General features: G+C 43.6%; 1 protein-coding gene across 1 annotated transcript in view; it reads left to right on the top strand.

Annotated features, from left to right (window-relative positions):
- The window catches only part of SPTAN1 (spectrin alpha, non-erythrocytic 1), a gene marked incomplete in the record, with an annotated part of 2,849,969 nt that overhangs the window by 1,177,987 nt on the left and 1,644,107 nt on the right, over positions 1–27,875 (top strand). Inside the window, 1 exon segment of the mRNA XM_044058813.1 lies at positions 870–1,068. Coding sequence (XP_043914748.1) covers positions 870–1,068 — 199 coding nt within the window.

Here is a 27,875-nt window from a genome sequence, read left to right on the forward strand (position 1 = left end):
AGTCTCTGTCTTCCTTGCTTCTTTAAGAGGGTGTTTTTCTTGGCTGCATTCTCTTTTAATTCCAGCATTTAGTCTCCATCTCCTGTGTCATGTGTATCCATTCTTTCATCTTTTTTCTTTTGTTGGCCTTCTGTCTGCAGAATTTTTGTTTCTCTGATATTAAACATATTGAATAATGTGGTTTCTTTTGTTCAGCAGTAATATGATTGAAAATTTTGTCTGCAGGTTGTGTAGTGTACCAGATCCCTGAAGGTGTCCCTCATCTCGTATACCTTTTTCCTTTTGTGTAACGTAGATGAGTATCCCTGCTGTCCATCCGTTCTGTTTTCTAGATTGCATTCAACTGGCACAGGCTGTTTCAGACATGCATGACACAGTCTTGCATGTCATCAGAGTTTAAAAAGTAAATTGTGGTTTAAACAGATGACAAGTTCTGAAACTGGTTGCTAAACCGTTAAAGTACTGTTGGGGGTTTACACCCACCCTTACAACTCTTTGACAACACACACACGCATTTGTGTATATGTATTGCTGTACTAAGTGGTTAGAATATTTGGAGGTACTGCAGCTTTAATCTTGTATCTCTCCTCTCCCATTTGCATTCTCCATTTCACTTCAGTCACACCCCAAAAAGATGCTACCTAATAGGCTCTTTGAAATGTTCTTGTATGTACTGCATTTCTCTTGCCTTTGTTGGTAAGGCCATGTCAGAAAAGGTTCCAAGACCAGTTCTCATAACCGGTTTACAAAATTAAAATGTATGCTTCTTTATTTTGCAACTAATTGTAAACTCCTAATTCCACCATGGATAACTTATTACAATAGTAGTAGTAGCACAAAAGGGTAACATTTTTTCATTATTTCCACAGATACCACTCCATGCTGGAACTAGGTGAGAAACGTAAGGAGATGCTCGAAAAGAGCTGTAAGAAATTTATGTTGTTCCGTGAAGCTAATGAACTGCAACAGTGGATCAATGAGAAAGAAGGAGCACTGACAAGTGAAGAAGTTGGAGCTGATTTGGAGCAGGTTGAAGTGCTGCAAAAGAAGTTTGATGATTTCCAGAAGGTGAGGTTATCTGCAACTTTAAACAGTAGCAGCTAATGTTATGAGAGGAGCAGTTCAGCCTTCTCAAAACTTGATTCCAGTAATGTAAATTTTGAACACATGATTCCAGAATATCTTTGAGTTTGTTTGCTGAATAGTATAGTAGTAGGGTTTTTATGGGCCCTTGCCGGCCTGGCCAACTGAGCGTATCAAAACCACACTGATCTCTCCGTCTGTTCAACATGATGTTAGCATGCGACATCAATCTGAGAAGGTCTTTCACCATTTAGAAAGGAATACCGTCCGTCTGTTCAACATGATGTTAGCATGCAACATCAATCTGAGAAGGTCTTTCACCATTTAGAAAGGAATACCGTCCTGTGAAATCAGCTATGTCTAGGTAGCAGGTTGATTATTCTTCAGACATTTAAGAATTGAGATTAGATAACAGAATCCCACTGCAATGCACTGTTAAGGGCTCGTACCCCATGGAACCCTGCAGTCAACTCTTAAACAAAAAAGTTAAGGATCTTCTGCCATTTCAGGAATTGTACCTATCCATTCTCCATCTTTCTAGGGAGGAAATATAGCCACAAGATGCATATTCCAGTGTACTGTTCTAAATAAGGTTGGGAAAAGTGTCAACCGCAGCTTAAGCTGCAGCTTTCTGCTTGAGCATCTGTGCTTTCTACCCAGAGTAACCTTGTGTGTATCTTGCTCAAAACGTAGCATATTTTTCAGTGATGGCACAGGGCACCAGAGTGACTGCATGCCACACAGGTTCATAGGTAGCCTGTCCCAAACTACAAGTTGCAGCAAAGCACTCTCTGGCTAAGTGACTTGCTCAGGGTCACACAGTGGGCAAATGAGTGCTGAAGGAATTGAACCTTGTACAAAGGGAAGCTCATCTCGTGCAGATTTAACCCTCTGGGCGAGCTGAGAAAGACGACATGCCTGGCTGTCCCTCACAGGAGAAGTCTTGGGTGACCTTTTTTTTTTTTTACATCCCATTCTTATTTTAATCATTGGTTAAGGAAAAGCCGGAGAAGCATCAAAACAAGGAGAAAACCCTTGCAGCTCTTGGCATGAAACTTATGACTGAGTTATCCATTTGATGGTTGCAGAAGAACCCACAATGGATGAGGTGCGGGCATGGTCAGCAGCAGCCAGGAAGGAGCCATCATGATGGTCACCAACCTGATAGGTATTAATTTCTGCCAGAGTCTGGGATTCTGCAGTCTGGGAGACAGCAGCAAACTCTGACCTTGCCTGACGTCTTCACTTTAGAGGCAGTTAGGGCCCTGCGACACTCCGTCTGCCAGTGTGAAAGGCCGTCACAACAGATGGAGTTTAGGCAGTCCAAGGTGTGTGCTTGCAGAATGAAGCTAGTATTCATATCAGTGCTCGAACTGAAGGGTGATTCTTTTTGCCCTGCATGTTTTTCACCGTTCCTTTCCTGTAATAGTAATTCCTATGCAGTACATTAGTAGACAAAAGAGATGCCTTTCTTCTGTGGTGTTATGCAGTGAGGTAATGGGAGTAGGCCTTGTCCTAAGATAATATAAACTGAAAGGGAGTTCAAAGGATTAGTCCAGATAAAATTACTTTAGCTAGCAGATCTAGGAGACTATCTCTATTGCCCTCCCTGTGGGAGGAATAGATGCCTTGTTGTTTCAAATATTTTATTCATTTAAGTAGTTAGATGGACGAGTGTTCTAATACATGACATTCAACAGGTCAGTTATTTAAAGCCAGTTACAGATAATGATGGAAGGGTTCATGGAGCGGACTGGAGGAGAATCTGCGAGAAGTAAGAACAAGGAGCCATTCCCAAAGCTTAAGAGGTCAGTCCCTTATTTGAGTATTCTGGAAAGACTTGAGAGGGTTTACCAGTTCAGCTGTCTGTGGAACCTCATTTTTAGTTAAAAGATTTTTATTTTTAACAAACAACACACAAACATTCAAGTTCTTATGAAAAATTAACTTCAAATTAAAAAGTGTCAACATTTATCGTACCCATTCAATTCTAACTAGTATGGTTTCACATCTCTTAAGTATGAAAGCATACTAGTTCAAATTGAATGGGAATTGAATTTTTCATAGGAACTTATATGTTCTGAGTGCTTGACTTTATGTCCTTTGAAGCACCAGTATAATTGTATGTATATATTTATGAAACGTTTAATATGTTTTAATATACCATTATTATACGTGTCTAAAATTATACTAGCAGTTTAAGTTTGTACTGTGTAGTAATATGTAACATATTTTACATTTGGTATCCAGTTTATGAGCATGATTTCCCTTTAAGTTTGCAAAGAGGAAATGATGTAATATGCTTTGCTTTATTTAAATGTAGTCTGTTTTTTTTTTTTTTTTTTTAAAGCTTGTCTGATGAAGTTCCTGTATTGTTTTAAACCTGGGACAAAAGCGCTTACAAGCTTTCACTGCTGTTTTGAATAAAACGTTTGCCTGGAAGTGGTGCGAGCTGTCTTTTTGGATTCATCTGTAGAACTATGTTTAAGAAAACACTTTCCGCAGCTTCACCTGGTCCATCTAATAAAGTGGTTTGTGGATTGGTTTACAATTTGATCATTGAAAATGGTATCACCAGTCTTTATTAGCCTGCTTTGTATCATGTTTAAGGTTCTTGTAAGTCCTGATGCCCTCTGGGTCACAGACTTAACGTGAGCTTTCTGGATTACCTCTTTTTTCAGATTACATAACTTGGGGAAGACAACTTCTTAGTGGGCAGGCTCAGACTATATTTGCTGATGGTTTACAAGTGATTACTCAGCTACATGGTGGCAAATACTGTCTCCTGCTGATGGGGGAAGCTTTGCTATGGCCTGTTGGTATCCCCATCAGTGCCAAGAGCTGTACTTTCTTCTGTCTGATCTTTGCTGTGGAGCATTGGTCCATGAAAGCTTTAGTCCAGGAGTTGCCTCCTTGTTTCTCTTATGCCTTTCTACATTATGCTCCTTCCGTAATGATAGAGATCCAAAATGAAATGAGGCCAAGACCTTTCTCGTAGTCTCTATTTGGCCTCAACAAGTTCTTCCCCTTGCACTGGCCTTACCTTTTGGAGAAACCCCTCTAGCCCATGTGATTGGCAGATCTCTTCCGTACCTTAGTCATCAACTTAATTGTGTGTGTTCTCCAATTTCCATTGATGGTCAGGGATGCAGCTTACTCTGATGGGATTGTCCATATCCTTAGTTCTGCAGATGTGACTGGCTCAAATGACGGTTTGTACAGAGTTTCCAACACTAAGTTTAAGTCCCTTTGAAGAGTAGGGTCCTTTATGGGAGGCTGCACATGGATGGTACCTTTTAGAAAGGCTTTACACAACTTATGAGAAGCCAGAGAAGAGTCCTGAAAGCCAGTGTGAAAGGAGGAAACTGCTTCCAACACTACCTTGATAGTGGAGAAGCTGAACCAAGAAAAAAACAGAAGATAACACATTGTACATCTCCTACAAGGGCTAAGAAGTGTTGTGTGTTAAATTCTGCCCATATGGCAAATCTTTCCCATTTAAACTAGTAATAAAGTTCTAAGAAGAAGCAGAAGGGTAAGTCAAGAATCGGACACTAAATTTTAAATGTTGTAAGCGCTTTCGTCCGTATTTATTAAAACTTTTTCAGACAGCCTTTTTCCCCCATTTACTGTGATACTACTTACGTGCAGAAGAGTTCTGTGAAGCTGTAAGGATGTGGACTGCTTTGAGAAGAAGGGAAGTATCCTGTGCCATTATTGAAATTGGAAAAATCATGGAGTTAGTTTCAAGTTAGAAATGTCTGGGTTAGGTTTTACCGATGAGTGAATGATGAGATGCAGTAATGGGCTGAGGCCAAGCAAATTCTTTCTGGAAAGGTTTTTGGAGGGGAAACTTATCTATCTGAGCCAGAACAGGGCAATGAGGATGACTGTGGCCCTGCTGTGAATAGGTTTCTGTATGAACTTGGTCATGAGTGGGTTGGGGGGATATGTGTGAAGTAACCATGAAGGTCAGTGATTGTCGTGTCCTTGAGGTTCTGTCCCTGATAAGGGAAAGTGGCAAAATACTTGCTGCACTTTGTGTTCTGTGGGATAGCAAACCGATTGCAGTATGATTTGCCCCAATTATTGAAAATCCCTTCACAATTGACAGATTCAGGGACCACTTGTGAAGCAAGAAGAGGGTTCCTACTGTGCCTGTCCACAAGATCGTCAAACCTTTCAGAGATGTGTTATAGTCAGAAATCGATGAGAGGCCATCACCCACTGCCATACCCTCATGGCCTCAAGACAGAGCAGGTAGAATCTGGTTCCCCCTTGCTTATGTATGTACCACAATGCTGTCATATTATCTGTCCTGTATGTTTATAACTCTTGGAGGAAGATGGTCCTGTAGCTTCTGCAACACAAGGAAGACTGCGTTCTTTTTTTAGGACGTATCTGAACAATAACCTTGGACCACCTTCCCTTCTCAGTGCTCCCACCTGAGAGCAATATTGTCCATGGTTACAGTTGCTACTAGAGAGGGATCCTGGAAAGGTCTGCCTGCAACTGTCAAAGGAGAATGAAGTCTCCAGTTTAGATGAGTTCTGCACAGCGGAGATGTTCATTGTGTTTCACTGTTGCAGTCATTACACTTGGGTTATCCTGCTGGCAGGCTACCCGTAGTCGGCCTGAATTCCAAAGTTCTTGTCCGGCGTCTGTTGCTGTTGCTTCTTCCCTGACGTCAGTGCGCCAGGGGTATAAAAGATGCAGCCGACGCCATTTTCTTTAGTCTTTCTTGCCGCGTGGTGCCCGAAGCAAAAGCAGTTCACAAGTGCTGATTGGCCGATTCCTGAGATTTTTGTAATTGAATTTCAGATCCGAAGTCTTCAATAAAGCTAAGTACCCCATTGGGGAAACATTTTTCTTGCTCCAGACTGATGTCAGAAAAAGTTAACAATTGTAGTTCTTGTGGGAAGCAAATACCTCATAAAGATTTTCATTCTTACTGTATTCCTTGCCTAGGCTCTGATCACGACGTTGCTAGTTGTCAGTTTTGTGCTAGATTTAACCAGTGCACTATAAAGCGTTGGTACGATTTTGCTTTTCACTACTTTGGCCGAAGGTTTAACTATATAATGCCATCAGAACAACCAACGACCAGAATTCATAAAATGCGCAAGGATAAAGAAAAGGACAGGCATCCGAGGTCCAAAACCGACGGTGAGGCCTCTTTTAGGCCAGTCGCCGGTGCTCAGTGAGGAGCTTTCGCAGCCCCTGACTCCCGCTACCTCAGAGCCACAGGCCGCCTCCCACTCCCACGTGGAGACAACTAGGCCTCTGGATACTCAAGGTATTGGCCCTTCGGAAATCAATCCCTCAGATGGGTCTGGAGCCGCTGAGCAGGCATCGGCTTCTGAGGGTGTTTTCAGACCTGCACAACATTATATAAAGCTACTTCTGCATCCAAGACAAAGTCTAAAGCAGTTTTAAAGACAAGGAAACAAGTGCAACATTCTCCAGGACAGACTTCTATGCCTAAGAAACAGATGCTCAAAATGGTCGAATACCTAAGTACTTTGATCAGGGGCTCCCATCCCCCTCCTGAAAAGAGGCCTAGGCTAGATACTGAATGTGATTCCTCTGATCAGGTTTCCATTTCCTCTGATTCCTCTTCAGAACAGGGATATTCTATTCCTCCCTATGAGGATTCTGATGCTGAAGATTCTATTCCTTCAGCTTCTCCTCCTGAGGATTACTCATTTGGGGAAACCCTGCATACCATGAGGGAGCATTTCCACTGGGAGAGCCAGGATTATTCAGATTCTAAGAAAAGGCTTAGAGACTTTCTGTTACTGCCTCAGCACAGACCTCTTGCAATTCCTCCTGTTCTAGACATAATCGATGATGTCTTTTCAGAGTCCGGCCTGTCTCCAGACTCTCTACTGCCTGCACCTGTTAAGCCGGACAGATACTACAGGGTTCCAGATTCCCATGAATTTCTATGTGAAAACCCTGCTGCTGACCCAGAAATTATCTCACAGGGTCCCAAAGGGGTCAAGGCTGCTTCTGCTAAAAACGCTGTCCCTTCAGATAGAGATTCTAGGGCTCTGGACAGATGGGTGAAAAAAGTCTACACTTCTGCTACCTTGGCTGTAAGGGCTTTACATTGTCAGTTTCATATGCTCAAATATCAGCAATACTTAATGTCTTTGTTAAAACAAAAAATGTTGACAAACTCTGAATGTTCTGAGAACAAGGAATTGCAGGATTTATTGCATGCAGCTGAACAAGTGGGAAAACATACTTTGCAATGTGGCTATGATTCACTGGAGGCCTCATGCAGGGCCGCAGTTACAGGTTCTGTTAATAGAAGGCATGCTTGGTTAAAGGAACAGAATCTGCCTGATCATGTTAAATCAAAATTACTGGATGCTCCGTTACAGCATGACACTTTGTTTGGTGCTAAGGCAGAAGAGGTGTTGAAGAAAATGGAGGATAACGCTAAATCTATGCAGACAGTAAAGGATTTCTTACAGGTACAGCCACCCAGATTTAGCAGGAACTGGCCTTCTAAGAATTGGTCCTTTCCAGTGGCAGACAGACCACAAAGAGGCAGATTCAGACGCCCTAGAGGCAGGTAACAGCCCCAGGGCTCATACAGGCCCAGACAATGGGGTGCTTCTACCTCCAAAAGCGGAGAAGACAAGTCACAGCCTTATAGGAAACAGTCCCAATGACTTCCCCCTGCAAATGCCAAGCACTTATCTTTTGGCAGCTCCCTTAGGGGGAAAGTTAGCACTTTTTCCACAAAATTGGCACAGGATCACCCAGGACAAATGGGTCTTAAATATAGTCTCTCAGGGCTACAGGTTCCACTTTCACACCCTTCCAAAGGCAAAAGGTATGCCAGACCTGCCACACAATCCAGTGGGCAGAGGCACAAAAACAAGTTGCATCTCTCATGGACATGAGGGCTATTCAGCCAGTGCCACAACAAGAGCAGGGACAAGGATTTTACTCAAGACTTTTTCTAGTACCAAGAAAGGACAAAGCCTGGAGACCAATTCTGGACCTGTCTATTCTAAACACTTTTCTGGACGTTCCAAAATTCATAATGTTGACTCTGCAGCAGCTTCTGCCCATGCTGGGCAAGAAGGCTTGGCTTGTAACTTTAGACCTAAAAGAGGCATACCTGCATGTCCCAATCAGACAATCTTGCAGAAGATACCTCAGATTCCTAGCCGGCTCAATGCACTACCAATTCTCTGCACTGCCCTTTGGCTTATCTACTGCACCCAGGGTCTTCACAGAATGCCTGGCACCAGTAATTGCATTTTGCAGACAGGAATTCAAATATTTCCCTACTTGGACGAATGCCTTATTTATAGCAGAGACCACAGACATTCTACTAAAGCATCTGGAGTTTGTAAAAAGATTGTTAATTTGCCTAGGGTACACAGTAATTGAAAAGAAATCAAAACTAGAACCCTCTCAAGAGATAATATTCCTGGGTGCAAGCTTAAATACAACTGCCCAGATGGCTTATTTCACGCCAGACAAACAAAGGCAACTGATGTCTTACTTCGAAAACATGGCAACAAAGACCCAGTTATCTGCAGGCTCTGGGCTACATGGCATCCTGCATTGTACTAATTCCATATGCAAGACTGCATATGAGGAAACTACAATGGTATCAAAAAAGTGTTTGGACTCAACATTGCCACAGCCTGGAAACATTAATTGCTCTCATTCCCTGCCTGCAACAGGAGTTTCGATGGTGGGCACAGGCCTGTCACCACAACAAGGGACAGCCATTCGTTTTACCCACAGCCAGGCAGACATAACAGATGAATCAGATTATGCCTGGGGGGGGGCACACATGGCAGGAAAATGTATTCAGGGCACATGGCCCACAAGCCAAATGCATCTTCATATCAATCAAAAAGAGATGCTAGCTGTACAGAATGCACTGACAGCCTTCAAGGACCTACTTCATCCAGGACAACTGCTGATAAAGACGGACAATCCTACAGTCATGTGGTACATAAGCAAGGAGGCACACATTCCTACCCCCTCTGCAGACAAGCCATGACTTTGTGGAACACAGCATTGACTTATCAAGTACACCTGCAAGCACAATTCCTGCCAGGAAGGACAAATACCTTGGCAGACGAACTAAGCAGAAACCTCATGGATCCTCACGAGTGGAAACTAGTTCCATAAATCTTCAGAATGATAACAGGGAAATGGGGATACCCAGACATAGATCTATTTGCTTCCCCTCACAACTGCCAGCTACAAAGATTCTGCACTCAGACTTATCACGAACAAGCATGGAAAGTGGATGCCCTTTCATTCAGCTGGAAAGCCCTCTCAGTATATGCCTTCCCTCCTCTGCCTATACTCCCCAATGTACTCCTAAAGGTCAGAGAAGAGAAGCCAAAAATGATCCTGATTGCCCCAGACTGGCCACGCCAGCACTAGTACCCAATCCTAAAAAGCTTGTCTCAAGGCCCAGCCTGGGCATTACCTCAAATTCCTCATTTGCTGACCCAACAAAACAATCAGATCCTACACAGCCAACTCAGAACTCTAAGTCTGGCTGCATGGCGGATAATGTAACCATTCAGAACACACCTCTTTCTAAAGCAGTTATGGATGTTATTTTGGAGGCCAGGAGGCCCGGCACCAGAAAATCTTATGCAGAAAAATGGAAGAAATTCTGTGCTTGGAACCAGGCACAAGGAATTGACACGCTTGTTCCAAATATTCCTCAGGTTATACAATACCTAACTGAGATGCTGGACAAAGGTCTATCCTTCTCATCAATTAAGATCCATGCCTCTGCCATTTCAGCTCATTACAATATGGACCCACCTATTTTCTCTCATCCACTGCTAAGGCAGTATCTCAGAGGGGCCAAAAACATAAGACCTCCAAGAAGAGTTCCAATACCTGCATGGGACCTCAATTTTGTCTTGGAAAAACTCACACTGCCTCCTTTTGAGCCAGCCAATACAGCTGAGATAAAATACTTGTCATGGAAAACAGCTCTTCCAGCAATAACTTCAGCAAGAAGAGTCTCAGAATTACAGGCACTAATGGCTGTGGAACCCTTTATTATTTTCCATCCGGACAGGGTTTCTCTAAGGACAAACCCAGCATTTATGCCTAAGGTAGTGTCCAGTGTGGCCCTTAACCAAACCATACATTTGCCTACCTTTTATCCAAACCCGCAGAATAAGGGGGAGAGACTTCTGCATTCTTTGGACATACACAGACAGCTACGCTTTTTCTTGGACAAGACTAAAGCTTTCAGAAAGACTGAGCAACTCTTAGTGGCATATGCTGCAGGATCGCAAGGGAAAGCTATTTCTAAGCAGACTATTTCAAAATGGATAGGCCACTGCATTCGTTTCTGCTGTTCACAACATGGCAAATCAGTGCCTAAGGGCATTAGGCCACATTCTACCAGAGCAGCAACCACTTCAGCAGCCATCCTCAGAGGAGTACCAACCAAGGACATTTTGGAGGCTGCGACCTGGACTTCAGTGCACACTTTCACAAAGCAACTACCACTTACCTCTTTACTCCATATCCAGAGCAGGCTTTGCCACTGCAGTTCTGCAGGGCCTCATAGCCACTCCTAATTCTGTTTAGGCCCAGCCATCAAACCTCAGCTTTGGGATTCAACCCAAGTGTAATGACTGCAACAGTGAAACACGATGAACATAGTACAGTTGTGTACCTACCGTAAATGTAGATATTTGAGTGTATTCACTGTTGTAGTCCAGGTTACCCTCCCACCATCCCCCTTTTCATTGCTAGGACTTATCTGTACTTCTCTATTCTATACAATCTATGTGGTGTATTTGCTTGTAGATGAAGTTTATGTGCATGCTTTTTTATGATCAGATCTCTTTAGTCTACCCTTTTGGGGGCACCTGACATCTGGGGCAAGAAAAACGGAAGAAAATGCCGTCTGCTGCATCTTTTCTACCCCTGGCGCACTGACATCAGGGAAGAGATGACAGCAACCGACGCTGGACCAGGATTTTGGAATTCAGGCCGACTGCAGGTAGCCTGCCAGCAGGATAACCCAAGTGTAATGACTGCAACAGTGAATACACTCGAACATCTACATTTATGGTAGGTACACAACTGTACTTTATCCTGATGGGTTGAGACAGGGAATCGTACATCTGAGACTATTAAGACTCCAGGACTGCAGTAGCCATTGTAGGATTCTCATATGGTAAAGAGCAAATTGCACCATCAGTATTGATGGTACAAGTCCCAAAACTGTCATGACAAATCGAACCCCATAGATTTCGTACTGCTGCTTTTTAAGGAGGCAGTTCTGTCCTGTGGAAGGGAATTCAGAGTTATGGTTTTGTCCAAATGGCACCTGTGAAAGACTAGATGTTGAGTGGGTGTCCGGTTGGATTAGCCCAGGTTTACTGAAATACCCAAGGAACCATAGCAATGAAACAGATAATGTCCTTCTGTTCCATGTTGCAGTATTTATAACATGAGGGAGATTCAGCTTAGGCGACCCTAACATCCGGCCAGTATATCAAAGGCTTAAGCTACTGCAAGAAACGTACAGTTACTACTGCAAGATATGTGCAACATTGCACATAGAACAGCTGAGGGTCGGCCATAAAAGTGACATCTGCATACCATCCTTAGAACTTCTCTGCAGCCACTCTGAACACTGTCTTCCAGCTGTCTGTCTGAGCGCTAAAAATTTATCTTCTTTCAGATAAGTGCCCCATTGCAGAATATCTTTTACGCTTTTGCAGGTGCATGCTTGTTAGAGGTTAATGTCATCCAAGAAGGGCAAGTGCCACTGTGGAAGACAGATTTCACACTGAGACAACCGCAACCTGTGTCTCTTTTTTTTTTTTTTTTGTCTAAGGTCCAATCATGATTATAAGGCCTGTGCCGTTTGTCCCTAAAATCCTCCACAGTCATCTGTCCTCCTTTAATTTATACCTAGAGAATCTGAGACTTAAACAACTAGTGCTAGGTATGGAAGGTGCTGCTGGCCCGTAGGGGGAGTCCTTGGAAGAAGGCAAAAAAGGTAAGGCCTAAATCTTCAGCTGCACCTCTGATCGCGGATGCCACTCTTGAGGCCAGTGAAGGCCCAGAGAGGTAATTACAATGTCTGGCCCTCCTCCTTCGGCGGGTACTGATACAGAAGCCATTAGGGAAGCTTCCTGCAGCACATCCACAGAGGTTTTGCAGACTCCTGTTTTGGACTGTAAGGGGGGGGGAACCATGGCTTGTTCCTTCTAACATTCCTCACAGTACCTCTCCTGCTCTTTCCGTTGAGGTTGTGCTGATGGATCCAGAGGCCCAGGCTTATGGCTGTCTTTCCTTCCCAGCCTAGGCTAGGCCTTCCTCTTAAGAGAAAACAAAAAACATGTCTCTGTTTAGAGTCTTCCGCAGACTGGCAAGCCTTTTCTCAGAGGATTTTGAATGCCTTCATGGCACTTAGGCCTTCCACCTTGCATCCTCCTTACCCTATGGTTTCTTATTTCCCTTCCTCCGTCTGTTGAACTTGAGGCCTCTGAGGAAGATGATTCATCCTCTGATGAATTCCTGGCTTGCTTCACTCAAATTGATTCTTCTCTGGAATATGCCTCAACTGAAGTGGATTCAAAAGTAGGAAAGCTCACAGGTCTCAGAGGTGCAAAAGAGGTATTATGACCTCTTACAAATTGGCACTCCTTCAGCAATCCCCCCTGTCTTGCCAGCCTTTCAAGATGCCTTTCTGGCAGCATTTAAAAATGTTGATTCTCAGTCTCCTGCTCCTGAAAGGCCAGACAGGTTTTATAAGGTGCCTGAGGATAGTAATCATCTGTGTAAATGTTCTCTTGCAGACCCAGCTGTGATCTCTGTCTGTTGACAAAACTGCCAAATTTATTGCCCTCTACCAATCTTCTGTCTTCAGATAAGGAGAGTAAAGTGATGGAGAGATTTGGGGGAAAAGGTCTACACCTCTTCCACTGTGGCCTCCAGGGCCATTAATTATCAGACACATGTCCAAGTATGCTGTGGCTCTTCTTTCTCAAGCGTCCAGATTAATGAATGAACTGACTGTGCAGCAAAACCCCCGCTTTCCTGTCTTTTTGGGTCCGTCTTCCCAGGTTACCAGGCATTCCATTAAGTGCAGTTATGATGCAGCAGAGGTGTCTGCTAGATCAGCGGCAGCTAGTTCAATCCTCAGGAGATATTCCTGGCCGAAGTTGCAGTTTTTGCATAAGGATTTCAAGGCAAAGATGGATTCACCTCTGGACAACACTGCCTTTTTTGTTTCTAATGCTGCAGCTCTATTCAAATCCCTAAAAAGGAAAGGAAAAGAACTTAGGGAGCTTAAATGTATTTTTGTCTCCCCAGTTCCTGAATTTCATAGGAACTATCCTTCGAGAACTAATTTTAATAAGAAGACCCATACACCTTCCCAACAACATAAGAAGACCACATGTTGGCAGACGTCTCCTAGGTCTCGGCCATCTTCGGCTCAAAAGGCCCCCTTTCCAAATAGGCCAGGGAGTCCGTGACTACCTGGCAGCCTCCTCAGAAATACCCTTTCCCAGCACCTTTCTCAATCCCTTTCAGTTTGGACAAGCATTACCACAGAGAAATGGTTCCTGTCCATTATTCTAAAAGGATATTACATGACTTGGAAATCCAGATGTTCTTCGTGTTTCACTGTTGTAGTCATCACATTTGGGTTATCTGCTTGCAGTAGCTCTCAGTCGGCCTGATTATCAAAGTCTAGGGTCCTGCGTCGTTTGCTGTCTCATCTTCCATGATGTCGGGTAGACAGGGGTATAAAGCATGCAGCCGACACCATTACATCAGTCTTTCTTGCTGTGCGGTGCCAGAAGCAGAAGCAGTTCGCAAATGCCTGTCGGCCGACTCCTGAAATTTTCGTTTTCGAGTTTCAGAACCGAAGTCTTCAACTAAAGCTAAGTACCCCATTGGGGAAACTTTTTCTTGCTCTAAACCAATGTCAGTAAAAGTCAATAATTGTATTTCTTGTGGAAAGCAAATACCTCATAAAGATTTTCATTCGTACTATATTCCTTGCTTAGGCCCTGACCACAGTGTACCTCACTGTCGGTTTTGTGCCTTATTTAAACAACGAACTATTCATCCTTGGTATACTTACGTTTCTAAAGATTTTGGTACTCTGTTCAGTTTCCCAGATATGGCTTCGGTAAGCCACCAGACTACCGACATTCCGAAAAAACGCAAAGATAAAGCCAGAGACAGGCCACCTAGGTCCAAAGCTGCCGACGATGCTTCTCCTAAGCCAGTCCTCAGTTCGCTGATACTCAGTGAGGCGCTTTCGCAGTCCCTGATACACGGTACTTCAGATTCACAGGCCTCTACGGAGACCCATTCGGAGTCTGCCGAGAGATGCTTCAACTGTGGAACCTGCGGATGTCTACCTTGGATGGGTCCGGAGACGCTGTGCAGGCACTGCCTTCTGAGGTTTTATTCAGGCCTACTGACATGCATATTAAACCGACACCATCATCTTCAAGGCCTAAAACTCTATCCATGCCTAGAAAACCGACGCCCAGACCACATGGTCAGGCCTCTATGCCTAAAAAACAAATGATAAGAATGGCTGAAGACCTTATTACTTTAATCAGGGGAAGCCAACCTTCCAGACCTAGGTCTGATTTTGCTTATGATTCTTCTGATCAGGATTCTGAAATTTCTGTTTCCTCTGATGACCATAATTTACCCTTATCTACCTCTGAGGATTCTGATGCAGAGGACTGTATTTCCTCTGCTTCCCCTCCAGAGGATTTCTCTTTTGATGAAACCTTGCATACTCATAGGGAGCATTTTTGCTGGCAAAGCCAGGATTACTCTGATTCTAAAAAGAGGCTTAGAGATGTCTTACTCCTGCCCCGACACAGGCCTTTAGCTGTCCCCGCTGTACTGGACATTGTTGATGCCTTTTTGGAATCTAGCTTGACCCCTGACTCCTTACCTCCTGCTCCCAGAAAACCAGATAGATATTACAGGGTTCCTGACTCTCACAGGTTCCTCTTTAAAAATCCTACTGCAGATCCTGAGACCATTTCACGGGACCCAAGGGCATTAAGGCTACTACTGCCAAAAATCCTACCCCCACTGATAGAGATTCCAGGGAGCTGGATAGATTAGGTAAGAAGGTATACACTTCTGCAACCTTGGCCATTAGGGCCTTAAACTGCCAGTTTCATATGTTAAAGTATCAGCAGCATATTATTGAATTGCTTAAACAGAAAATGATGGTGATTCCTGACTGTGCTGAAAATAAGGATTTACAGGATTTAATGCATTCTGCTGAAGTTGGGAAACACTTTGCAATGTGGTTTTGATTCACTAGAGGCATCTTGCAGGGCTGCTGTCTCTGGGTCTGTACTTAGAAGGCATGCTTGGCTTAAGGAGCAGTCTTTGACAGATCATGTTAAAGCTAAATTGCTGGATGCCCCCTTAAACCAGGACTACCTGTTTGGTAACAAAGCAGTAGTAGTACTTAAAAAGATGGAGGAAAAAGCTAAATGTATGCAAACTGTTAAAGATTTCCTACATGTACAGCCTCCAAGATTTAGTAGGCATTGGCCGTCTAAGAAATGGTCCTTTCCTGCCTCTTCCAGGCTTTCTCAGTCCAAACCCAGAACCAGCAGAACACCCAGGCTTCAGTCCCAAGGTGCGCACAGGACTAAGCAGTAGGGGGCTCCCTCTTCCAAAGCAGGGAGTAGTAAGACTCCTCCCTATGGTAAATTGTCTCAATGACTTAATTTTAAAACTTCCAAGCCCTTCTCAACTGACTGCTCTTTTAGGGGGAAAGATTGCTCTGCAGGCAAAAACTGGGAACTCATTACCCAGGACAGATGGGTTTTAAATAGTTTCCCAAGGATACAGATTCCACTTTCACACTTCACCAACCCCAAATGGTTGGCTAGAGCTACCCCCAAATCAGTTGGCAGAGGCTCAAAAGCAAGTTCTCTCTCAAGTATAAGGGCTAGTCAAACTGTCACAGAAGAAGAAAGGGGACATGGTTTCTACTCAAGACTTTTCCTGGTACCCAGAAAAGACAACAACTGGCGGCCTGTCCTGGATCTCTCTATCCTAAACACTTTTTTGGTGATCCCAAAATTCAAGATGCTAACTCTTCACCTGTTGCTTTCTATGCTAGGCAAGGATGCCTGGTTGGCAACACTGGATTTAAAGGAGCCAACCTGCACATCCCAATCCGGGAATCTTGCAGAAGATACCTATGCTTCAAAGCAGGTTACATGCACTATCAGTTCTCTGCACTGCCCTTTGGCTTATCTACTGCTGCTCCCAGGGTGTTCACAAAGTGCCTAGCTCAAATCATTGCATTTTGCAGGCAAAGAAATATTCAAATATACCCATACCTGGATGATTGTCTAATTCAGACAGAAAGCCAGGACATACTTTTGAATCATCTGGCATTTGTAGAAAAGGTGCTAACTTCTCTGGGGTACACCATAAACGAAAAGAAATCCCATCTTTTATCCTGCCAACAGATTGTATTCCTGGGAGCAAGCTTGAACACAACTTCCCAGATGGCTTTCCTCACACCAGATAAAACAAGTTCATTTCACAGCTTAATTCAAACTAATGGCTACAAAGACCCTGCTATCTACAAGACAAATACTGCAAGCCTTGGGGTTCATGGCCTCATGCATTCTCCTAATTCCATATGCAAGACTGCATATGAGGAAACTAGAATGGTATCTAAAAAGCCTATGCTGTCAACATTCTCAGGATCTAGAAGCTATGATTCCTATCATACCTTGCCTACAGTTAGAGTTCCTTTGGTGGGCAGAGGCCTATCACCTAAACAAGGGACTGCCATTCACTCTATCCCCTGCCGCTCAAACCCTAACAACAGAAGCATCAGACTATGCATGGGGGGCTCACTTGGCAGGGAAGTGCATTCAGGGCAAATGGAACCCAAGTCAAATGCACCTGCATATCAATCAAAAAGAAATGTTAGCTGTACAGAATGCTCTGACAGTCTTCAAGGACCACATTCTTCCAGGACAATTAATGGTAAAGATGGACAACACTGTTATGTGGTACATAAACAAGCAGGGGAGAACCCACTCATACCATTATTCTATTTGGGGAAAACTGAGCGTAGGCTCTGTGACAGAGTATACGAGCATACCCACACCATAGACGTAAACAAAAGTGACAATCCGTTGGCAAGACATTCAGCTTCAAACGGAGGCCACAGGTTTTTATTTAAAGCAATCGATCAAGTAAATATTGACCTTAGAGGTGGACCATTTAATTTAATACTAGAAGAATGAGAATTAGCATGGCAATTTAGGCTTAATGCATTCTCGAGTCCGGGGCTTAATGACACCTGCAGCATAGCTTGTTTATTAAAACTTTAAAAGTTTAAAAAGATGAAAAAAAAATTTTGACCTGTTGACTGTGGATTATAATATATACGTGTTTATTATATAATTGTTTAATATATACTTGTTTATTACATATTTGTTAATATACAGAAAGCGAACACTTGGAGGGTTGTTTACTTTAAACAAGAAACAAGTAATAAAAAATTAATAACAAAATTATCAACATAAAGGTGGTACAAGCGTTTATATGTGTGTTTATACACATACACGGTTTATTAAGTGATTTGTATTGATTGATTTTATTTTTACTGTTTGGTTAGGGCAAACATATGGGAAGTATTTGCGGGTACATGTTTGATTGATCAACGTTGTATTTGATCAATTTTAAGTTGACATGTAAAAAAAAAAATGTTTATGTTAGGAACGTATTGTGATGTATTTAACAGCTGATGGTTGTACCACCTGATTTGGTTAACTATTTATACTTGAAAGGAAAAAGTATTCTGTTACTATCTGATGAAGTTGCTGTAACACGGCAACGAAAAGCACTTCATAATAAACATTTACAGTCTTTGCCATTCGGAGCTTGTTGGAGTCTGTTGGATACTGTTTTTTGAATTGTTCAATGCTACCCCTAGCCAGACTTCACATGTAAAAATTCCAGTGGTACTTGAAGATACACTGGTCCCAGCGTGCTCATAGTCTAGAATTTGTCTTCCCACATCTGCTTTTCCTAAAGAAGGAATTGCATTGGTGGATTCACTGGATTACTCAAAAGCCAGGACTTTCCCTGTAGTCACATCAACCCCCCCCCCCCCCACACCTTCAGGAAATGTTCACAGGTGTTTCTGATCTGGGGTTGGCGGCAGCCCTGGGAAAGCTAAAAGTCTAAGGCCTATGGTTGCCCTTCATAAGGAAGCAACACATCAGCATGAAAGAGGTGAGGGCTCTGATCCTGGCCCTTCAAGCCTTTAGGTCGTTTCTCCTTCCAGGTCCTTTGAAGCTGTTCACAGACAACACCACAGTTCTCTGGTATGTGAACAAGCAAGGGGGGACATAGTCGTACTTACTTTCTAGATTACCAATTCATGCCTGGGAGATCGCTCTTCAAGCAAAGATGACTTATCTGCAGTTTACATCCCATCAGCTCTAAATTTTCAGACAGACATTCTGAGCAGATCCATGACAAGCCCATGATTGGCTGATCCACAGGGATGTGTTTCTGGATATTCTTCGCCAGTGGGGTACTCCTCAAATAGATCTCTTTGCTTCCCCTTTGAACAGAACTCCTCCCGAAAATACAGGACGACAAAGCAAAAATCTTGTTGGTGATCCTTTTCTGGCCAAGACAGCATTGGTTCCCTGTTTGGCAGTTAGCTAAGGGCAGTCATCACAAGTTACCTCACAGGGTGGATCTAGTCACACAAGACAAGGGATCTCTCATTCACCCATATTTGGCAACACCGAACCAGACCTTGTGGGTGATGGGCTTTCGATTCCTTTCAGACAGTTTTTTCTGAGGACGTGCTTTTAATCCTGCAGGAAGCCAGGAAACCTAATGCAAGAAGATCCTACTTGTCTAAATGGAAGAGATTCTCCATCTGGTGTCTTACTATGAGACTAGATCCATTTTCAGTAGATGTTCCTCTAGTTCTTTCTTATTTTAACTGCTCAAGGCTGGACTGGCTTATTCTTCAGTTAAAGCCCATTTGTCAGCCATTTCTGCATGTCTGCCTTTGTCTCCCCCTTAGCTTCTGGGTTAGAGGTCACACTTTTCTTAAACGGCATCCTTCACATAAGGCCTCCCAGGAAACCTGTTCCTCCTCCCTGGGATCTAAATTCAGTCTTGGAAAAACTGACCCAGTCTCTTTTTGAGCCTGCTGCTTCCTCTTCCCTAAATTTCTACACTTGGAAAACTGTTTTGCTAGTAGCCATTACTTCTGCTAAACGAGTTTCAGAACTCCAAGCTTTGATGGCTTCTCAACTTTTTCTGAATTTTCCCCAAGGACAGGGTGTCCCGGCATACCATCCCTTACTTCATGCCTAAAGTGGTTAATGACTTGTCCTTCAATCAGTCTATTCATCTACCCACCTTCTTCCCTTCTCTCCTCAGAACTCCAGTGAGAGGGTGCTGCACACTTTAGATGTAACAGACAACTTAAGATTTTATCAGAACAAGACTAAACCCATTAGAAAGGGTGAGCAATTGTTTGTTTCCTTTCACCCTAGGGAGCTGGGTAAATCTGTCTCTAAACAGACTGTTTCATCTTGGATTTCAAGGGCTATTACCTTTTATCTCTCTCAGGGAAAAACTTTCTTCCTCTGTTAAGGCCCACTCAACTAAAGCAGTGGCCTCATCTGGAGCCTTCTTTAAAGGTTTGAACACTGCCTCTATGCTAGAGGTAGCTACTTCATCCTCTTTTCATACCTTCTGAAAACACTGCAAACTGGATTCTATTTCCAGATCCAGAGCATGATTTGTTAGAGCAATTCTGCATGGCTTTGTGGAGACTTCTTGTGCTCCCCCTTCTCACTCATGAGCATTGGTATTCTTCTACATGCTATGAATACTGCAACATGGGAATAGGACAGAATAGTTGTGTAAAATTTTGTCATAACCATAATGTCCTTTTCTTCCATGTTGTAATATTCCATCCCACCCTTCTTCACCCTTGGTTCATGCTTTTGCATATGAATGGATGTGTGTTTGTTTTTTCCTTTTACCTCTTATCCTTGGACTGGTGTTCTGACAGGGGCATTCCGTTGTGAGGATGGTATTTGCAGACATCACTTTTATGGCCGACGCTGTGCTGTTCTGTGTGCAGTGTTGCATGTAGCTTGCAGTAACTTAAGTCTTTGGTATACTGTCTGGATTTTTGGGTCACCTAGGTTGAATCTCCCTCATGTTATGAAAACTGCAACATGTAAGAGAAGGACATCTATGACTGTGGTAAGATTTTACACAACTATTTTTTCTGAGGAGAGAAGAGTCAACTGCACTGAGGCCATTTGAAAGCGGGTCATCACTCAGAGCCTAGGGATCCCATTTCCAACACCTCCTATCCCAGGGCAGATGGGGAGAGCAGTTCAGACACAAGGACATAAATTGGAAGAAATTGATGGCAGTACAGAAGGGCATGGAATCAGGTGTTCTGCTTAGCAGAACAGAAAACGCAACAGTCATGTGGTACATAAACAAGGAGGCACCCACTCCTGCCTACTCTGCTGGCTGGCAATGTAGATCTGGGAGGCAGCCAGTGCTATGAGGTTGCACCTGATGGGGTGAGTACCTTCCTGGGGCTCGGAACACTCTAGCAGACCGCCTCAGCAGACACTTAATGGATACCTATGAGTGGCAGCTGCATCAGGAAACATTTCTTAGCACAGTCCAGAAATGGGGATCCCCTCAGACCTCTTTGCCACTGACAAAAATGCTCATTTAAAAAGATTCTGTTTCAGGAACAAACTTCACACATCTGGAGAAACAGATGCCTTCTCCTTCCTCTGGAACATTCTATTTCTTTATGCATTTCCTCCCCTGTCTCTCCTTCCAAGCGTCATCTTAAAATCAGAGAAGAAGGTCCGAAGGTCATCCTGATAGCTCTAGACTGTGGCCCAGGCACCACTGGTGCCCCCTGCTGTGCTGAGTTTGATCAAAGAAAAATATTAGCAGTTACCCCAGAGAGTGGATCTGCTGACTCAGGCAAAGGGAAGGTTTGTTCACCTCAGCCTGCAGACTGTCAAACTCTGCCTGGATAATTCATCAAAATTCTACCCTCAATAATCCCCGAGTAGTCAGGTGCTTAATATCCTCAAAGAATCTGGAAGACCCAGTACTAGGAAAATATACTCTGCCAAGTGGAAAAGTTTCTCTGGTGTCAGCAACAAGGCCTTCAACCAGCATTTCAGCCATTTTTGGATACCTGGCTATCTTGGTGGACAAAGGCCTATTCTTTTCATCCTCTAAGATTCACACTTCTGCCATTTCAGCCCACATCCTTACTTATTCCTCCAATCTTTTCCCACCCCCTAATGGAACAGTCCCTTAGGGGAAAGCTGCAGATTAGAATACCCAGGAAGGCACCCCACCCTTCCTTAGGACCTCAACTTTGTTCTAGAAAAAATGCCCTTAATCCCCCCCCCACACACACACACACACACACACACACACACTTTGAATTGGCTGCATCAGCTGATTTAAAATTCTTATCCCGGAAGACTGCCCTTTTACTGGCCATTACCTTGGCTAGGAGGGTCTCTGAGTTGCAAGCCTTCATGGCAGTGGAACTCTTATCTTCCACCCAAACCGAGTTTCCCTCAGAACGAATCCTTCCTGTATGCCTATGGTGGTCATGGACACTTCCTTGAAACAAGCCATACACTTGCCTACCTTCTTCCCTAAGTCACAGAACCAAGGGGAAAGAATTTTTCTCTCCTTGGATGTACACAGGCAAATTTTCAACTACCTTGACAGAACTTAAAGCTTTCTGAAAATCAGAACAACTGTTTCCTTTGCCTTGTGCTCTGAAGCAAAACCAGTCTCCAAGCAAACTGTCTCCAATGGATCTCCCATTGTGTTTCCTTTTGTTACACCTACCATGTCAAAAAGCCCCCTGAATCTGTTAGGACCCACTCAACCAGGGCCACTTCCACCTCCACTGCTCCCCAGAGGGGAGTGCATACCAAAAACATTTTGGAAGCAGCTACCTGATCAAGGTGCATACTTTTACCAAGCACCATCACCACCTGTCAGCCTTCTCCAAGTCTAGAGCAGGATTTGCCACTGGCATCTTGCAGGGTATCCTCTCTTCCATTTAAGGCACCTTCCACCCTCCTCTCAGTTTTCTGGAATCATCCCATAAGTTAGGACTGCAACAGTAAAGCATGAAGAATATGTTACAGTTGTGTGCACACTTACCATAAATGTAGTTGTTCAAGTGTATTCACTGTTGCAATCTTCTTTTCCTTCTTCCAACCCCCTTATTTTCCTTACAGTAACAGCTGGTTACTCTGTCATCCTCTGTCAGAGGACCCTCTGCAGTGATGCCCTACAGGTCCCCTTCCTATAGTCTGGTCCCTTGCTTAAGATTCATCTATGGGGCTCCTACCTTCTAGAGGCAAAAAAAAAAAAAAAAACTGATATCATGGCATCGACTGGCTCCCTTTATATCCAGCCATCCTGACATCAAGGTAGGGCGTCTGCCAGTTCAAGGAGGAGAGAGTTTTTTACTTTGGTAGTTGGGCCGACCCAGGGGTTCAGAAACAGGAAGTCAGTGAATGGACATGAACTTTATGTTAAATGTACACAACTGTACTTTCTTATCCCAGGAAAGAAAACAAAATGGGGAGTGACTTTTACTGGATATCTATATGCAGCTCTGGAATTTGAGTGAGATGTCAGACAGAACTGTTTGTCTGCTTTTAACTGATGGAAACGAGCAGGCCAGTGAATAAGAAAAGTCTAAATAGATGGTGAACTGCAATCTGTTCCATTATAAAACACACAGGAAAGCTTTGTGTACTAAGAGAAGAGTCCACCAGCACAGCTGCAGTGTCGGCGTTTTTTTTTTTTTTTTTTTAAGTATTTGGCGAGAGCATTTATGAAATAGCCACTTGCTGTTTCATCCACACCTCACCTTTTCTAACCACTATAAGCTGGGCATGTAGTGTAGGGGCAGGAAGGCTTTGGTACAGCAGAGTTTTAGGTCTGTATCACTGATATTCTATAGTCAGTGTGGGAGGGAATCCACTTCAGTCGGAGGGAGAAGAGTGAAGAGCTGTGAACATCTGTCCAGTAGTTCCACAGGCAGGAACCCAAGAGGCAGTATTTCAGCAGTGAATATACCGGAGCATCTACGGTTACAGTAAGTTCCTGACACAAATGTGCAATAAGAATTGACATTGCTTTGGTAACCTTGTTGTTTGAACAAACTCACTTTAACAGTAGATCCAGAAGGTGGCAAAACCTGGAATTCATTGCCAAACCATGTAACCCTACAATCCTCCTAGGTCTATTCAAAAATAACCTCAAACAGTATCTCAAAATGAACTGGCTCTGCCCATGTACCAATCCTGATTGTTAAATACTGAAAGGAGAATCTCTAAATATCAAACAGGTAACTGTTTCACCAAGCTCTGTATGCTGTCTAATGTCTCCTGCCTTTAATTGTGTCTGACCATGTGAATTGAGTATCCCTATTGGGGAACACCACGAAAGTACAGTTTTGTACCTACCATAAATGTAGATGTTAGAGTGTATATACTGCTGCAGTCATCACACTTGGGTTATCCTGCCGTCAGGCGGTCACGCAGTCAGCCGAATTCCGAAGTCTTGGTCCGGCATCGGTTGTTGTCGCTTCTTCCCTGACGTCAGTGCAACAGGGGGATAAAAGAGGCAGCCGACGCCATTTTCTTCAGTTTTTCTTGCCCCAGATGTCAGGTGCCCCCAACTAGGAAGGCAATACAAAAACTATGCAAAAATACCTTAGTAGATAAACAATAGTACTAGCTGTTAGCAAATACACCATATAGACATGCATCCAATAGACTGATGTACATGGAGTTATAACTAACACCCTGGTATGTAGAGGGGAATGGTGGGAGGGTAACCTGGACTGCAGCAGCATATACACTCGAACATCTACATTTATGGTAGGTACAAAACTGTACTATGTTCATCGTGTTCTACTGCTGCAGTCATCACACTTGGGTTGAATCCCAAAGCTATGGATGGGTGGCTGGTACTAAACTGGGTTAGGTGAAGGTAGGATGCCCTGCAGAACTGCAGTGGCAAAACCAGCTCTGGTTTTTGAGTATAATGGAAGGTGGTAGTGCTTGGTAAAGGTGTGCTCTGAACTCCAAGTAGCTGCCTCCAGAATGTCCTTGGTTGGAACCCCCCTGAGAAAGGCTGCTGAGGTTGCTGTAGCCCTGGTAGAATGGGACCTAATATTAACAGGCATTGCTTTCCCATGGTGCGAGTAGCAAAAGCGGATACAATGTGCTATCCATTTGGAGATGGTCTGTTTTGAAATGGCCTTTCCTTGTGAACCTGCAGCATAGGATACAAAGAGTTGGTCAGTTTTTCTGAAGGTCTTTGTCTTATCCAAATAGTAACATAGCTGTCTGTGAATGTCCAAAGAGTGAAGGAGTCTTTCTCCTTTATTCTGGGGGTTTGGATAAAAGGTGGGAAAATGAATGGTCTGATTCAAAGCCACACTGGATACTACCTTTGGCATAAAGGTAGGGTTAGTTCGTAAAGAGACTCTTTCCTGATGGAAAATGATGAAAGGTCCACTGCCATAAGTGCCTGTAGTTCTGAGACCCTGCGTGCTGAGGTGATAGCCAGCAACAGAGCTGTTTTCCATGGCAAGTATTGTAGTTCTGCTGAGAAGGCTGGTTCGAAAGGAGGCAGTGTTTATTTTTCTAAAACGAAGTTGAGGTCCCAAACTGGCGTTGGGGGTTTTCTGGGGAGTCTCATATTCTTAGCCCCTCTGAGAAACTGCCTTAGTAAAAGGTGTGAGAATATGGGAGGATCCGTATTATATTGAGCTGAAATGGCTGAAACATGGATCTTAATGGATGAGAAAGAAAGGCCTTTGTGTAGCATCTCAGTTAAGTATTGCAGTATTTGAGGAATGTTTGGTATCCTAGGATTTTGGCCTTTAGCCTGGTTCCATGCACAAAATCTTTTCCATTTGTCTGAGTACGTTTTTCTGGTGCTGGGCCTCCTGGCCTCCAAAATGGCATTCAGGACGTCCTTTGAGAGAAGTGTTGATTGATAATTCAAGGTATTCTCCATGCAGCTAAATTTAAAGTCCTGAGCTGACTGTGAAGGATCTGAGAGTTTTGCTGAGTCAACAGAAGTGGGAATTGAGGTAAGATCCATGGAGGGCTGTGAGTCAAGGTCCTTAGTAAGAGTACCAGTGCTGACGTGGCCAATCCGGAGCAATGAGGATCATTTGTGGTCTCTCTGATCTGACTTTCAGTAATACCTTGGTCAAGAGAGGTAGTGGTGGGAAGGCATTGACTGTCAATGCTGTCCAACTGAATGATAGGGCGTCCACTTTCCAGGCTAGGGAATGATAGGTCCTTGTGCAAAATTTTTGTAGTTGGCAATTGTTGGGGGAGGCAAATAGATCTATGTCTGGGCGGCCCCACCTTTGAGTTATCATTGAAAATACTTGTGGGTGTAGTCTCCACTCATGAGGATCTGCCAAATTTCTGCTTAATTCGTCTGCCAATATGTTTTCCTTTCCTGGCAGGAACTGTGCTTGCAGTTGTACTTGGTAAGTCAATGCTGTGTTCCACAAGGTCATTGCCTGTCTGCATAAAGGGTAGGAGTGTGTTCCTCTCTGTTTGTTTATGTACCACATAACTGTGGTGTTGTCTGTCCTTAGTAGTTGTCCTGGATGCAAGAGGTCCTTGAAGGCTGTCAGTGCATTTTGCACAGCTAGCATCTCCTTTTGGTTGATGTGTAGATGCATTTGTTTTGCAGACCATTTGCCCTGTATGCACTGTCCTGCCATGTGTGCTCCCCAGGCGTAGTCTGAAGAATCTGTTGTCATAGTTTGGTTTGCTGGAGCCAAGACAAAAGGAAGACCCTTGTTTATTTGACATGCTTGAGCCCACCATAGGAACTCTTTTTGAAGGCAGGAAATGAGAGGTATACTTGTTTCGAGGCTGTGCCTGTGTTGAGTCCATACACTTTTCAAGTACCATTGTAATTTCCTCATATGCAGCTTTGCATGTGGAATTAGTTGAATGCAGGATGCCATGAACCCCAATGCCTGCAGGATTTTCCTTGCAGTGAGCTGGGTAAAAGTTGCCATCTTTTGGAAGTATTGAGTCAGTTGTTTTTGTTTGTCTGGCATGAGATAAGCCATCTGGGCCGTTGTATTTAAGCTGGCACCCAGGAATATTATGTCTTGTGAGGGTATTAGCTTTGACTTCTTTTTGTTTACTGTGTACCCTAGGCAACTTAGCAGCTTTGTTACAAATGCCAGATGCTGTAATAGAATGGCCTTGCTGTCCGCTTGGATCAGGCAGTCGTCCAGATATGGATAAATTTGTATTCCTCGTTGTCTGCAGTATGCAATTACTGATGCCAGGCATTTCGTAAATACTCTGGGCGCAGTAGATAAGCCAAAGGGCAATGCAGAGAATTGATAATGCATTGTACCTGCCAAAAATCTGAGGTATCTTCTGCAATCTTGTCTGATAGGGACATGCAGGTATGCCTCTTTGAGGATCAACTTTACCAGCCAAGACTCCTTGCCCAGCATGGGAAGAAGCTGCTGTAGTGTGAGCATTTTGAATTTGGGTACCTCCAGGTATGTGTTTAGAATTGAGAGGTCTAAAATGGGTCTCCAGGCTTTGTCCTTTCTTGGTACTAGAAATAGTCTTGAGTAAAAACCTTGACCTTGCTCCTTTGTAGGTACCTTTTGAATTGCTTTCATATCCATGAGAGCTGAAATTTGCATTTGTGCCTCTGCCCATTGGTTTGGAGGCAGATTTGGCATGCCTCTCATCTGTGGTAAAGTGTGAAAATGAAATCTGTAGCCTCAGGTAATAATATCCAGAACCCATTTGTCCTTTGTTATGATGCGTCAATTTTGTGGAAATAGAGCCAGTTTTCCTCCCAAAGGTGCTGCCAGGGCAATTTTGCTTGGCAGGCGAAGAGTGAAGTCATTGTGCTTGTTTCCTGAAGGGTTGAGATCTTTCGTCTCCACCTCTTTGAGTTGTTGTACGCCATTGTCTAGGCCTGAAAGAACCTTGTGGCTGGCCTCTGCCCCTTGGGCGTCTGTACCTACCCCTTTGGGGTCTGTATGATGCAGGAAAGGACCAGTTTTTAGATGGCCAGTTTCTGCTGAAACGAGGAGGTTGTACCTGTAAAAAATCTTTAACTGTCTGCATAGATTTTGCCTTTTCTTCCATTTTCTTTAAAACTTCCTCTGCTTTGACACCAAATAACACATCTTTCTGCAATGGAGCATCCAATAACTTTGCTTTGCCATGTTCTGGTAAGGCTTGCTCTTTTAGCCAAGCATGTCTACATATTACAGATCCTGTGACAGCTGCTCTACATGAGGCTTCCAATGAATCAAAACCACACTGTAAGGTATGCTTTCCCACCTGTTCTGCTGCATGCAGCAAATCCTGCATCTCTTTGAAAATCAGGTTGATCTGTCTGAGGGATCATTTTCTGCTTTAACTGTGTAATCAAGTACTGCTGGTATTTTAGCATGTGGAATTGGCAGTTTAAGGCCCTCATGGCCAAAGTGGCAGATATATACACTTTCTTCCCCCATCTTTCTAATGCTCTGGAATCCCTTTCAGAAGGGAGTGGATTCTCAGCAGTAGAGGCCTTAACCCCTTTGGGACCCTGGGAAATGGTTTCTGGGTCTGCAACAGGGCTTTTATATAGAAACTTAT

This window comes from Protopterus annectens, chromosome 16.part0, assembly GCF_019279795.1.
Source record: "Protopterus annectens isolate FY-2018-M chromosome 16.part0, PAN1.0, whole genome shotgun sequence".
Lineage (NCBI taxonomy): Eukaryota > Metazoa > Chordata > Ceratodontiformes > Protopteridae > Protopterus > Protopterus annectens.